Here is a 15,002-nt window from a genome sequence, read left to right as displayed (position 1 = left end):
TTCGGGATCGCAGCGAGCCGTGGGTTAAAGCCTCGTGCCTCTATCTCTGCTGATAGGAGCGTTTCCTGTGTTTAGGCACAGTTTAAACTGAGCTTTCCAGGTGGAATGAAGGGTTATTCAGCCCGGTGTGTTACAATAAAGCTCATTTTCAGAATATCCTGTCCCGTGTCCAAGCGGACAAAAGTCAGTTCCAGACTTGGGCGTTTTCTGGGATCAAAGAGGGTCCGGCCACGGTCATTACAACAATGCGGGGACTGAACATTTGAGAACACCGCTCCCTGTGCCTGAAACCTGGTTTTATACCTAACATATCATTTGGGATAAATTGTCAGAGCAGCAGGTGTGTCACTCCAAGTCTATCTTTAATTTGATGCGCAGTGAAACATTTCAGAGTGCTCAGATGTCTTGTAGAGAAAGAAGCCACGAAAGAGCGAAGCGGTTGCATCGGATATGGAATATGAATAAAGGGGGTTTTGTTTTGTCTCTGCCTTCAGGGAAGCAGAGAAAGAAGAGGTCTCCTCCAAGACAAGTATATTTCTATGTTCAAAATAATTTGCCAAGTAGAAGTAAAATGATGCTCCGCAGCAGCAGAACAAAACAAAATTCCTCCCTGAGCGTCCCAGTAGAATATATATTTTTTTAATTTAATGGAGTTAATCCTTGTTTGTTTACCTTCTTGATTATATTAACCAGCAAGGTAGTGATTAAAGGCAGGAGTGTAGCTCATGCTAATTATATTTAAAGCCCCTGAACCTGTTTCTTTTTAGTTGGAGATGATTACAATAAACACACCTGCACTATTTTACAAGCAGGCTTGGCCCTGGCTTGGGGTGCCAGGAAAGGCCAGGATTTAACCCTGCTTGGCAGTGCCCTCATACAAAGTAGAGGTTTTTTTCAAGGAAAATCTGGGAATTGTGGCGTGGAGGGACTGGAATGAGTCGCTGGGCAGGTCTTGATTGAAAATAAAATGGATTAAACACTGCTTAAATTCACTGTATCCTTCAGCAGGTAAGGCAGAGAGTAAATGTGCTCCTGTGTGAACATTCCTGGGTGGGTTGGTCAGCATCAAGTGGCTCTGCAGGACCCGTTCTGGTCTTAGCCTAAACCAGTACAAGCCATTGCCCCTCCTGGTTTATACAGGAGCTGGCTGCCTTAATCGTGGAGCAGAGAAATATTCTCATAAAAACTAAATTTCCCCTTTAGAGCGCCGGGCTTGGGTTAATATGTGGGGGTTTCAAACAAAAATAAGGCTCGCAGAAGTTAATTCACCACGGCAGAGTGGTTTGGGGAGATAACATCTTCTATTCCTGCTGTTTAATTAAACCCAGATTTCTATTTGCTCTACCTTTTAATTAAAGAGGAATAAGATATTTGCCCTCCTAAGGCATCTGGTTGATTTTATGAAATGTGGGGTTTGGGGTTTTTTTGTTGTTTTACTTTCTAGTTTGAGATTGAAATGCACCACTCTGCCCCAGCACATATTTTATTGAAGGGAGGTAAGGCAGCTTTTCCTCAGCTCTGGAGGCTGGGAGACAGCCACAACCATGAAATTCCCCTCCGGATTCGAGGGCTGATCTGCTCACAAAGCAAGGAGGAAAAAAAAAAAGTCCTCCCTGCAGCTGTGAACTTGAGCTAGGAATAAGTAGCAAGGTAACAGATATCACAAAGCAGAAGAAGTAGAAAAAAATTCAAGTAAGGCAAAAAACTACTTCTTTTGCTATTTATTCAGGGGCTGAAATTTATTTAAGCAGTGAGAGTATTTTAAAAGTACTTATTTTTCGTTCATATGGTAGTGAGGAATTAAAACAAATTCCCTGAATGTTTTTTAATGTGGTTTTTAAACTGCTTTTTACTGCTTGGAAAAGATCAGTATTTATATTATTATGAATTTGATCTCACTATTTGTGCTAAACACCTTTAGAAGAGAGGCTGCTGGGCTCTTCCATGTTTAATTTTATGAAATCTCTCAAAAGTTAAGGGCAGCACGTTTCAACCTCAAAATAAGATCAGATCTCTACAGATTTCCCTTGAAAGTTCCACGTTATTTTGTAGGGCAGAATTCTTCCTCCACATTATTTAAAATACCTCGAAAGTCGATAATTTCTGATTATTATTTTTAAATATATATCAGTAAAACTTCCAAGGCTTTTCCAGCTTCTTCCACCAATTTGATTTCACAGCTTCGTGGGATTGCAGAGTTATTATTGATTTTTAACACCATGAATTTGCTGGGAAGGTACCAACCACGAATTACTTTCATTTTGCAGTTGAGTTCCAGCCCTGGCTTGGAGTCGCGTGTTTTCCCAATGTTTTACCCCAAGGAGAACAGTTTGGCTGTGGAAGAGCAGCACCAGGAATGCTTCACAAAGATGTAAGAGCCGGGAGAAAAATATAATGTGGAAAAAAGAAAATTGAGTTATTGAAAGAGCTTTTTTTTTTTTTTTTCTGGTTTTTGTTTGGCTCGGGGATTTTTCACCCCCTGGAAGCAGATCCATCACTCTGCTGGGGCAGTGTAATGTTTCTGAGCCTGAAATTCCTGTCAGGATGCGGCAGAAATCCTACCCCAGGGTGTCAGAAGGAGAGTTGGATAGTGTCTGTTGGAAGCATACTGATAAGATGGAATTACCTTCCTGGAAAAGGTGGATTTAGAGGTGCAGCACGTATTCCAACAGCAGAAAGGAAAGCTGATAAGCTGCTCCCTGTAAGGTGTTGATCCATCCCAACAGAGGAGTTTATCCTCTGTGCTAATTGCACCCTCATGTCAGCTCTGCCTAATTTAAGTGTAAGCCAGGCTTCTATTTAAACATGTGCTTTGTCGCTTCCCTGGCCTGATAAAGTGGGATTAAATGCTGCAAATCTGCCTGTTGGACCTGCAAAAATCAGTGCAAGGGCTCCTTCCAGCTGGGAAGTTCTGCCTTGTCTTGCTGCATCACCCAAAATGCTCGAATGGGTTGGTGTGCACCTCCTCAGGAGGGGGAAATTGTGGAATGGAGGGAATAAATGCAGTACCAGAAGTGTCTGTGATGTTTCAAACAGCACCAGGAGAGAGGTGCTGCCTGGAGAGCGTCTGCGAGCCAAAAGCCTTGGGAACCGCAGGCCAGAATTCCAGGTACCCGAACAACGGGAGAGTTGGACACTTGTGGAAAAGCAGGTCTGGGATTAACCCCCTGCCTGGGCCCGGTGCTGTAACCTCCAGGAATGGCTGCTCCAGTTCATAGAAGCTCCTTGTCCCCCGGGAGCCACGGCACCGCGGGCCGGGGAAGCTCTCCCGCGCGCTCCAGCAGGGCAGCGGGAAGGCGCTCCCTTCCCAGAAGCTCCCTTAGCAAAATGGCCTCCCTGGGATTCCCAGCTGGAGCCAAGAGCTGGGAATGGGGTTTGGATAAGCCTCTTCTGTCAGTGGGACATGTTGCTGGAAGGGCAGGGAGAGGGGAACGCGCCGGGCGGCGGAGAGGCTGCAAGGACAGGCCAAAGTCACCTCATGAGGGATAACAATTCCTGATCTCCCTATGGAAGGCTTTATTGTTCCCTCTTTTCCTCTGCCACATCTCCAGGAGACAGGGACACGAACGTGAGCGCTCCCCAAACAGCCAAAACCTGGGATCTCCCTCCCTCTTGCTCCGTTTCCATCTGTGTGCAGCAGAGTCTGACGGGAACGGCCCGGGCTAAAATTTTCCATGCTCGGTGTCTGCCTCAGCCTGATTATTTTTGGAAAGGGCTTTTGGAGGAGATGGCTTAGCCATCCCTGGGAGTGGGATCAGAGAAAGAGGCATCTCGCCATGGTGTAAGCACTTCCAAGATGAGAGCAGGGGGAATGCTCTGCTGCTTCCTGAGGGTGTTCGGGATCAGCGGATGCTCTGCCAGCTCGTGGCATCTTGGCTCCCTCAGGGAAGTACTTCCCTGATATTTCAAAGCATTCAGGCCCTGCAGAGGAGGGCATTGTAAGGGTAAATTTTTAAAATTATTATTATTTTAATTTTTTCTATCATTCTCTTTGTGCAAGGTGTGTAAACAGGATGTGGACAGATGCATAAAAACGGCTTCAGAAGGATAAAACACGAGGGTTGGGGGTGAATAGACATAAAACATGATCTAAGTGCAGGGATAGATAGCTGTGCACAGCCTTTATGTGCAGGTTTTGCAGCAGATGTTTCTGTTCACTCTGCTCCCCGAGGTGATGATCTGCTTTCCCGGGGCTGGGCTGGAGCAGGGATGCTGGCAGGAGCCATCCTCTGCTTTTGGAAAGGCGAGACTGTAATCCTGGACCACGAGAGGGCACTGCCTGCAGCTGGATTCCCCTCACCGGCTTGGATAGTGGATCCAAAACATTATCTGCTTTTATTCCCCTCTCCCCCTCTCCTGGCAAGGAATTCTCTTTGAGATTGGAATCGATTTGGCGCTGGAGTTTCCCTGCTCAGATGCACTCGGGCTTCAGCAAACAGACTGGGTGGGAGTCATCTAAAATTAGCCATCGTGGTGGAAATTACACTTTGTTCCCACAGAAGGAGCTGATGTGGCTTGGAAGGCTCTTCCCAAGGTCAGGGCTTGCTGGTGGCCCCCACAGCCATATCCTGGGTGCCTGCACATGGATTTCTTGCGGGGGTGCAGTTGTGAAAGCAGAGCTGAGTTGTTGCAAGGGGACTCCCACAAGGCATTTAGGAGGCTGAACCAGCTCTGAAAAGCCACCCCAGTGCCTGTTTGCCTCTTTAGCCACCTGTGCAAAGAGACTGTCCTGCTCCAGGGTGTAGCTTTGACCACAGGGATGGCTGGATCCACTCAGGAAACAGGTTCATTACTTCCCTCCCAGTGTCTGACCCAGGAGCAAACATCTTCTGCCACTGGACAGCAACCCTCAGGCTGCTGTGAGCTCCTCCTGCTGATTCCCTGGGCCAGCCTCCCTGGGTCATTCCTGCCCAAATGGCCATCACTGGGTTTGAAGGTACATGAAGGTTGGGATGAAGCCCCTGCCATCCCACCTGAGGGCACACCATGGTGGTAGCACTCCCTAGGTGAGGGATTTTGGGCATGAGAGGTACAGAGAGACTTCATTCTTCTCTGCAACAGGAAGGAAATGAGGGAAAGAATACCTGGGAGCTCCTTCATTAGCTGCAATTTTCCCAAGAATTCCCATTCCATCCCTTCCCCGTCAGGGTGGGCAGGCCCTGGCACAGGGTGCCCAGAGAAGCTGTGGCTGCCCCTGGATCCCTGGCAGTGTCCCAGGCCAGGCTGGATGGGGCTTGGAGCAACCTGGGATAGTGGAAGGTGTCCCTGCCCATGGCAGGGGGTGGAATGGGATAAATTTCAAGGTCCCTTCAAACCCAAACCCCCTGCCATGGGCATGAACACCTTCCAGTATCCCAGGTGGCTCAGAAATGAAAACTTGCTGTTGTGGGTCTGTGGCCAAAAAAAGAAAAAAAAAAATTAAATTAGAAAACCAAATTGTCCTTTCACTCCCAAATTGTCCCTGAAACTACCAACACCTTCTCAAAAGAACAGCTCCCAGTGGGGATGTGATTCCTTTTGTTCCAGGGTTTCCAGGTTGATGGAGAGCCACAGAGTATTGTTCCAGAAAGGGTCAGCAGTTTACTTTTGGAAGAAGGAAGGTGTAACAAATAATTCTCACATTTCTTGGCAAGGAGAGCAGCGGGCTGGAAATGGGCTCTGTTTGGAATGAGCAATTCTCCTGCTGCTCTCGGGCCCCTCAGCTGCTCCTCAGAGGCTGGAGACCAGGGCAGGACTCCTCAGCACCTCCTGGCACCCTTCCATGGGAGGTTTGGCTGTGGAATTGCAGAGGAAGCAGGGCTGAGGAGGACAAACATGGTGGAGCCTGACCCTTGAACCAGGTTGGTCATTGGTATTCCCTGTTTGGGAATGTGCTGATGGACTGAGGAGCCTTGGAGAGGCCTTCATAAAGTCATTTTAGAGTCTTGATCTTTGCAAGGGTGTCTGGGCTGCTGTGCAATCAGGTTGTGTGTGTACACCATAGGATTTGTGTAATTTATTCCCGGAATGTCAGGGTTCAGGACATCAGATGAAGGAACAGAAAAATGAGGGTGATTATTAGGTCTCTCTCTGAGAATCTCACTGTGCTGCCAGTCAGGCCTGTTGGCAGGAGAGTTGTGACCCAAGGAATGAGCCAGAACTGTGAGGGGAGAGGATGGATGGACATGGAGCATATCCACAAAATCCACACTCAGCGGCTCCCCTGGACTGGCACGGGGTGGAAATGTCCTGCACAGAAATAATTTCCCCCTCATCTTTCTGCCTGGTAGTCCACATCCAGGAGCTGAAGTTCAATCAGAAAAGGGCAGGGTTGTTCAAGGACAAGTGTGTGTCCAGCCCTGGAGCTATTCAGGAATGGCTTTCCTGGAAAAAATCCCTGAAGAGCCAATCTGCTTTTAGTCAGTTTAGCAGGGAGGGAGCCATGGGTCCAGCTTGCCTTCCCTCAGACAGAGAGAGCTGATGCCCTCTTGATTTGCTTTTATTTTCATGAAGTTAATGGGACCATCAGAGACTGACCTGATTCTGTGCCATGTTCAGCATTTCAGCAGCCAGTTGCATCCAAATGATTTAACAGCACATCACCCAAAAAGCAACCCTTGCTTTAGCAATTTGGGGTGGGGCATCAGCTGGAAGAGCCTGGCACACTCCAGGTAGCTTGGGGAGGGCAGGCAGAGGGGGTGTCCCCTCCAGGCAGCCCCAATCAGCATAAATCAAATGTGGCTCTGCTGAAGGTGATGGAGTGGAACCAGTGTCAGTAATGGTGTGTGTGAGGAAAAACATCTTCATCAGTGGCAATAAATGTATTGACTCCTACTTGCTGATTCAAGAGCCCAAGGTTAGGGTTTCAGCTCTGAAAGGAACATTATATTTCTGGTTTTGACTCCAACCCAAGCCCCAGTCCTTCTAGAACCTGCTGCAGGGTTTATTAGCTGCTGTTTTTCCAAGCTTGGCGTCATCATGGAATTCCAACAGCTTGTTCCTCAAAGCCCTGCTTTGTGTGATCATCACATTTGTGTGATGATGCCTTGACAGCATGCAGGGATAGGTGGGAGTGACCCCACAGCAGGCAGAGCTTGCCAGCCTGCAGACCCCAGCCAGCTGTCAAATCCTGTAGGAATTCCAAGGTGGTGCTGGTGGAACTGGGCTGTGGGAAGCTCAGCAGACATTTCTGTCCATCCTGGCACTGTTATTTGAGTGTGGAGCACCAGTGATGGGTGTCTGCACCTCAGGAGGACTTCAGCTTTATCTTCCTTCCTCAGCTGGAGGCACCACGTGCAGGGGAAGCTCTGACCCAGGGCAATTCTTACTGCTCTGTCATTCTGATGCTTTTGGTACCAATGGCTTCTCCAGGTTTGCTGTCCATCCAAACAAGCAGTGCCTGAACCTGAAAGATCCCCCCAGATCACCTTTCTGTGGATGAGCTTTCCTGCTGCTGCTGCACACATCCAGCTTGCTTCCAAAACCCTTATGCAGGATTTCTAGGCTGGAGCAAAAGGCAAGGAAAGATTTCTGCTTGTAACCAGGTGCCTGCGGTAAATATTTGTTTCAGGACGTGGCATTATTGTCCTGTGCCCCGCACAAAGCTCTGCTGCAGGGTAGAGAAAAGCAGGGCAGAGATTCCAATCTTTGAAATGAGGCATATCTGGAGACAGGGATTCTGGATGCCCAAAATTTGGCTTGGGGTAAAGGACTTTTTGGTCCTGATGGGAGATGATTCCCCCACGAGCCATGACAACCCTGGAGAGGCATTTTTGTACCCTGATGATTGTGGGGTGTGACCTCAGGGCTCTGGCTGAGGGAAGCTTGGAGGGAGGAATCCCAAATCCCTGTTGCCCTCAGTGGGACCCTAGAGAAATAAAGATCCTGTTGAAAATCCATGGAAAGCCCTACTGGGATTATTTGGGCCACTGAGATGGGTATGGAGCTCTCAGCCCTGGCTCGGGTCCCACTGAGCCCTCACCTCACCAGGAAGGTGACAGTGTCATAGCTGCTCCAGTGACACTTTGGTGACATGGAGGATCAGCATTTCCAGAGTAGAGAACTAGGTAAAAGTAGAAAAATGCATTTTCAGGAGTTTTGTTTTGTTTGTTTGATTGTTTTTTAAGATTTTCAACTTTTCAGCTGCTGTTTGTAAAAATTCATCCAATTGCCAGAAGTGGGTGAGAAAGCAGAGTCAAAATTTGATATTGAATGTTTTATTCTAAATTGACTGAAATACACTGTTGCACCCAAGGTGAAATTCCCCTTTTCGTTTTGACAGAAAAATTGAAAAGCTAAAAAGGTTCTTCACAGTTTCCTCCTCTAAGACCCCTCTTGACTTTCCCCAAAGCCAGAACCAGAGCAAAAGCTCAGCTCCTGATGTGCTTTTGTTTCGTAGAGATGGGAGATATGAGATAAACTAATGAGAATGATAAATAATAAATACATTTTATTTTCTTTCCTGTTACAAAATGCCATGATGAAGAACATTAAGGTGGAATGGTTTCAGATTGAGGGTGGTGGGGTCCTGGCTCAGAGTGTCCAGAAAAGCTGTGGCAGCCTCTGGATCCCTGGAAGTGTACAAGGCAATGTTGGATGGGGCTTGGAGCAGCCTGGGATAGTGGAAGGTGTCCCTGCCCATGGCAGGGGGTGGGAATGAATGAGCTTTAAAGTTCCTTCCACTCAAACCTTTCTGGGATTCTGTGAAGACATGAAAAATTTTGGGTATCTACAGAGCCATGTCTCACCTCCTGGACTTTCATGGTCTCTGAATCCCCCAAGAATCACCCTGGATATCTTAAGCCAAGCACAAGATTTTCACAGGTGTTGCTTAGTTTTTTTCTTATGATCTTGTTTCTCACGTGCTGGGAATGAGATTTGGACATAATCCTCACCCAGAGGAAGGGAGAATGTTGGGGCTGTGGTTGTGCTGGCACTGGTTCTCAACGTTTTGCTGTTCTTAAGCGAGTGCAGGTCTATCAGAGTGAGAAGGAGAAGCAGGAGGCCCCAGAGAGCGATGAATCAGCAGAGAGAGGGGCTGGGTGCTGGCAGTGAGGTGGGGAAGGGCTCTGGGACCACGAGTGAGGTCGCTGGCGCCGTGTTCTCCCTGGGGTGCTGGGAATTGAGCAGCTGGTACCCAGCACTCCAGGTTTTGCTGCCTTTAAAGGCTGTTCCTTAATCCCACTTTACCCAGGACAGGCGGGCTGTCAGATCTGCACAAGGGAGAGAGGAAAACACGGTCATTTCAACATTTAAATTAGCCTTTAACAAGTCAACTATGCAGCCTCTCCAGCAGAGGAGCCTCCTTCAGTTGGATCTTTCCAAGTGGAGCTCTTCAGGACAGGAAGCGTGGCAAAAGGGGGATCCCAATGAGAAATATTTGTGTTCTTTAAAATCTGTAAAAAGCAAGGGAAGCTGGCCACTAAAAATACAATTTTTTATTTGTAGTCGAGACATAATCAGTGGTGTATCAGGAGTAATTTTCCCAGACAATGGAAATTAATAGGAAAGGAGAAAAAACTCAATTAACTTTTCCTTTCAAGCAAACAGATTGCTTTTCCTGTGCAGACTCTGTCCCTTTAGCGCTTCCCTGTAATGTGAAAGAGGAGTATTCCTATTCACTGACTTTTCTCTTTCCTTACTTGTGCTGTACTTTTTGAGGGCTCATTTGGAAGGCCCCTTTCCAAGATCCAAAGGAGAACATACAGTCAAAGAACAGAGCTGAAAAGGGGATTAATTAACTTAAAATGCAAAGTACCAAGCTACTGAACCCCCCGCCCCCCCCCCGCCCCCTGCTCCTCCCTGCTCTATGCAGCACAAAACCTGTTGCTTTCTGAGATCAAGGCTCTGTGTTGGGCAGTTTGGGCAATTTCCCATCTTCACCACGCTGTGGGCTGATGAAAAATACATCCTGGAGGAAGAAAGGCCTAAATTCATTCCAGCTAAATCAGGGATTAAGTACAAACCGAACAGAAAACTGAATAACAGCCCTCCGCTTTAAAATAGAAATAATTATATAAGATTATAAATTGCAAATAGACATTTACTTCCCCATATTTTGAAAATAGCTTGAAATTTGTACGCTCTGTCTTGTGTATCCTGGTTCATGTGTTGAACTGTAACCTCTGAGAAACTCTGGGTTGCTGGGACATCTGTATTTTAAGAAATTAAATGCTGTTTGTGTCCAAACCCAGGTGTTTTCCTCAGCCAAGTACAAGCTAAAGAAAACTTCTGAAGAAAAGGTAGGAAATCTCTAAGGGCTCCATCAGAAAAGAATGATTTTGCACAGAATTTTTTAAAAAAAGTCTAAAAATATAATCTGAGACTAAAAATCTTTCCTCTTTGTAAAAAGAACCTTAGCAAGTTGCTTTTGGGTGGTGGTGGTGGTGGGGGGTTTGTTTATTCAAATTTTTTAAAGCAAAAAATTCCTTCTCAAAACAAAGTTAGAGAAGAAGGATAATTACGATTTTCGGCTGCGACCCGATGGAGATTTCCTCTCCCTCAAGGCCCTTCCGGTGCCGTTTCAGAGCTATTTGGGTGTGACGAGCGAAAATCAAAAACCAACAAAACCAACTCTGCCCAAAAACCAATTGTGCCCAAAAAATAAAAAAAACCTCTGCCCAAACCCACAAAACCACACTGCCCAAAATCCCCTCCCGAGGCGGCCCTGCCCGCAGGCGCGCCCCCCTCGCTCACCGTGGTTCCAGGCCGCCCAACTCTGCCCAAAAACCAATTGTGCCCAAAAAAAAAAAAAACAGCTCTGCCCAAAACCCAACAAAACCAACAAGTGCCCTAAATCCCCTCCCGAGGGCGGCCCTGCCCCGCAGGCGCCGCCCGCCCTCGCTCACCGCTGGTGTTCCAGGCCGCCCGCCGCAGGCCCGGGGCGCCGCTCCTCAGGCACTGCTCCAGGTAGGCGCGGGGGTGGCAGCCGGACAGGAGGATGTCCCCGAGCAGGGCGATGTAGGCGGTGGCCAGGCGCAGCGTGTCGATCTTGGACAGGCGCCTCTCGTAGGGGAAGGTGGGCACGCGGCCGCGCAGGGCCTCGAAGGCCGCGTTGAGGCCCAGCATGCGGCGGCGCTCCCGCAGGTTGGCGGCGCGGCGCTGCCGCGGCTGCCCCGCGGGCTCCGGCGGGGCTGGGCGCTTGTGCAGCTCAGCATCGCCCGGCCCTGGCCAGGAGGGCTCTGCCAGGCACTCCAGGAGGAAGTTCTCCAGCTGTGTGTCGGGATCTGGCGGCTCCCAGAGGAGAGATTCCGCACTGGGGCCTCCCTCCTCGAAGGTGTAGCAAAGTTCCTCCATGCCCTGGCCTGCCAGGCTCAAGGGATGCTCAGGACGTCAGGTTTATCAACAAAACGGGGTTTTAATTTCAACAAATGTGGGCAGGGAGTTCTGGTTGTGTCCTTGGGGAAGACTGTGGAAAAATTTTCCACCGTTGCAAATCCAAGCGGGAGTTGGGATTTAAATACTTGATGTCTTCTTGGCAGGAAATACTTCATGGCTCCTCTTCGCCTCTCAGAACTAATTAGTACACGTGCTTCCCTTTTTATTAGCTGTCCACTACAAAACAATATGAATGAATTGAAGACAGAATGAGGTTTCTATTGACTTTCTGCTGGAAAACCCATTGAAGCAGTCATTGAGCCCTTCTGCAGGTCCAGTCTCTCCACCTCCTGTTTAGAGGAGCTTCACAGAGGGATTTTGTTTGGTGAGGAGTGGTTGGAGGAAGGAACAAAATAGTCCTTTATCTTTTTGGTGAGGCGTTAATAGCCCCACAAAAAGGGGACAAACAAAATGCTATTATGTAGCTGTCACAAACACACGCTCCTGTGTTTGACAGCACAAGACAGTGGCATCTTCTGCTCCTCTGGAGAAGGAAGGTGTGGGATGCACTGCTGTGCAAAACTGGGGCACAGTGGTACCTCCTTAAGTGAGCCAAGACCACCTCCTTTGGCTGCTGCATTTCCCATTTGAATCACCCATTTGCTCTGAGGACATTCGATGCTCTGTCTCACACCAGGACTGTCAAACCACACAGGGTGCACTCCTGGAGTGGTGGAGCAGGTGGACCACACCCGTGGAAGAGCTGGAAACTGGGAGAGCAGCAGGTATCAGCGTGGCAGGGATGATGGGGTGGAAGGTGTTAAGCACCACCAGAGCTTTAGGGCAGGTACAAAATGTGCCTGCTTCGTTCTCTTTTATTTCCACAATGCTTACTGCCAATGTCTAAATTAATTCAGAAATAGTTCGAGTTGTATTTTTAAGGACTTGAGTGAATGGAAAGGAATCATGTTTAAAGTTAGAGCAAGCCTAAATGCTTTTCCTGAAACAGGTCATAAAGAACTTTTATAAAGGTACTTAATCACGGGCTTGACTTTGTGCACAGGCTCCCATCCTGCTGCTGTGTGGTGAAGTTTCAAGAGACACCTGTGAAGTTCGTGAGCCACAGGCAGATTCCTGACAGGACAAAGCTCAGCAGCTTCAGCTAAAGAGCCAGAGAGCAGAAAACGACCTGCATTTATCATGGATCCCGAAGGATTCTCCATCTAACAGAGTCTTAGGGTACAGTCCTGGCAGCTTTGCCTTGGGAAAAGAGGGATTGACTTTAGGATAAGGCACAGGCTGTTAAGGTCTCTTCTTAGCAACCTGGCATTTTCCCTTCTGGCAATTCCACTTGTCCCAGGAAGCTTAAGGCATGGAAAACAGGCTGTGGGAAAGGTTCTTGCAGAGTAGCTGTGAGAAGGTGACACTTTAGGAAACATTAGGGCTGCCTTTGTTCCCCTTGTAGTGCAGATTTAACAGGAAATCCATTACCTGTAAATCTGCATAAGAAACAAAGATGCTAAGTGTGACAATTCAAAAATTGTTGAGGTTGGACAAAAGAGGACAAATGGTTGTTAAATAATTGGAGTTTGTCTTGCTTCCTCTGCTCAGCTCAGGGTGGGAATTTTGTGCTGGTTTTACACAAAGAACGTAATTTGTTCTGACGCCAGCTTGACAAGGAGCACAACATTTTGGTGTAGTGAAAGTTCACGGTGGCAGACACTGACCCCCAACCAGGAGCAGGGAAGGAGGGGATGGATGCAGGATTGGCCACAGTCAGAGGTGGCAGAGCTGAGCCTTGAAGTCAGTGATCAATGTGCAGTTCACTCTGCAGTGGTTTCTTTGAAGTCACGGAATCATTAAGGCTGGAAAAGGCCTTTTAGTTCAAGTCCAGCTGTATTTCCCAGTGTCCTGTCCAAGCAATGCTCCCAAAGGAAACCACTCACTCCAGGTTCTCCTCCAGACACTCGAGCTCCCCAGCCACTATGGAGCCTAGCACTGGTGGTGCTCATGTGGCACAAGCAGAAGATGTTTGGAAATACCAAACTGGGCAGAGAACAGCTTTTGGAAGGTGCTCTGGAGGAGGCAGTTGTCCAAGGGAGCAAGGGGCAGAGAGCAGGGAGCTCAGCAGGTAACTGGGTGAGTTTTGTGTGCCAGGTTCCCCTCTCTGGACAGATGCTTCTCCAGGGCTCCACGCTCCCTCCCAGATCCATCACTGCTAGCAGTGCTGCCTGGGGATATGTCTGGCTCCACACATGCAGAGCAGATGTTCCAGCAAGCCTCCTTTTTAGCATGTTCAAGGGGAATTTGGCTCTCTTGGAGAGAGTCTGGACAAAGCAGGAGGGGGAAGGGGAGGGGAAGAAAGAGAAAATAAGAGAAGGTTTCCCCTTGGAAAGCCAGCTCTGAAAGAGGTTGGGTCTCAGGAGAGATGACAAGGTTCCCATCCCTCACATGAGCAGCCTTCACCACAACTCCAGACCTGCTGCACTCCCAGGGTTTCTGCAGCTCTGCTCATCAGAGAGGGAGGGAATGTGCAGATAATTGGGCTAATTTTTCACCTGTCTGGAAGTTGTTGGTTAAGGACTGTCCCAAAGGATTGAGGGAGCGGGGTACCACCCTGAGCAGGGGTGCTGTTTCTTGTGATGAGTTGTTATAATTTCAAGAGCTGCTCAACTGCTGTTTTGTTCCAAAGCCCTTCAGCTCCAGTGGGATCCAGAAATAACACTTGACTGATGGTCATTTTTAATCAATAGGGTCTGATGAAAGCAAATTCTTGAGTCAGGAACTCGGCCCTGGATTTATGTATGTGATAGGCAACAGAGCCATATTTGTTTAGGTTTGGATTTTCCAAGTCTGGATATCCATGCCTTTAAAAACTTTCCTATCATGCTGGGAATGCCTTTTTCAGCCTTGTCCCCCTTCCTCTGCCATCTACACAAATCCACCCACAACCAACTCTGTGATTTCATGGATTTTTGGGTACCCAACTGCTTTCAGGAAGTATTTCCAGTGAAGGTTTTTTTCCCTTTCCAGTGCTTTAGAAGCTGGAAGCTGTTACCCTGTACCTGGATCTCAGAGATAAATGGGTCACTTGAGGTTATTTTGGAAGCAGATTTTTCTCTGCCCTTCTTGTCACATTATCCTTATTTCAGACTCAGCTTGGGGAACCTTCCCACTGATAAAACTGATAATTATTATTACCAGTTTTTTTCTTTCCCTCTGAGAATTCAGCTTGAATACATTTCCATCATCTTTAATTGCTTAATAAAGGGAGTCAGCCCTTGGCCTGGACAAAGAACAGATGGAGAAAGGACCAGATGCTTCACTTTCAAGTGAGATGACTCCAAAGCACAAGTCCATCATGTCATAGCTACTAATCCAATGTTACACTGTGCAGCTCATCCTCAGAACTGGGAATTGAGGCCCAGATGAGCAGGGAAGAGCAGATGAAAGTTCAAAAACATCCTGGGGAAGGCTTTATGCAGGTGGGACTGTGCATCTCACGGTGGTGTGGCTCCCTGCACACGTGGGAGTGAAGGCACTGCCAGAATGCAGCTACAGAGGGATCTCCAGGGACTGGCTGGTGGAGCTGCCTGGAGTCCCAGCCAGAGGGGTGGACACCAAGGTCCTGGAGCTCCTCTGGAGCCACCAGCCAGGCCTGGGACACCTGAATTGCTGGGCACATGGTTTGAGAACAGCTGGGGGCA

The 15,002-nt window shown here is 48.2% G+C and overlaps 2 protein-coding genes across 2 annotated transcripts in view; one reads left to right on the top strand and one right to left on the bottom strand.

Moving 5' to 3' along the window:
* LOC115484485 (uncharacterized) overlaps positions 1–15,002 on the top strand; it is a 55,169-nt gene that overhangs the window by 516 nt on the left and 39,651 nt on the right. The window contains exon 2 of the mRNA XM_050987543.1: positions 2,268–2,371. Coding sequence (XP_050843500.1) covers positions 2,268–2,371 — 104 coding nt within the window. The remainder of the gene's footprint in view (positions 1–2,267; positions 2,372–15,002) is intronic.
* LOC127061115 (helix-loop-helix protein 13-like) lies at positions 9,154–11,274 on the bottom strand. The gene is made up of 2 exons (XM_050987619.1): positions 10,827–11,274; positions 9,154–9,191 (listed from the first exon to the last, which is right to left on the bottom strand). The coding sequence occupies exons 1-2, from the start codon at positions 11,272–11,274 to the stop codon at positions 9,154–9,156; spliced, it is 486 nt and encodes a 161-aa protein (XP_050843576.1).

Source organism: Serinus canaria (genome assembly GCF_022539315.1).
Source record: "Serinus canaria isolate serCan28SL12 chromosome 7 unlocalized genomic scaffold, serCan2020 HiC_scaffold_29, whole genome shotgun sequence".
Taxonomy (NCBI): domain Eukaryota; kingdom Metazoa; phylum Chordata; class Aves; order Passeriformes; family Fringillidae; genus Serinus; species Serinus canaria.
This window is presented reverse-complemented; position numbering and strand designations above follow the sequence as displayed.

What these genes read in the sequence shown, in the direction of transcription:
- LOC127061115 (XM_050987619.1), bottom strand. Translation starts at nt 11,274, where the DNA reads ATGGAGGAACTTTGCTACACCTTCGAGGAGGGAGGCCCCAGTGCGGAA. An exon ending in GGCGGCCTGGAACACCAGCG is followed by an intron (nt 9,192 to 10,826) that starts GTGAGCGAGGGC and finishes TCCCTTGTGCAG; the next exon opens with ATCTGACAGCCCGCCTGTCC.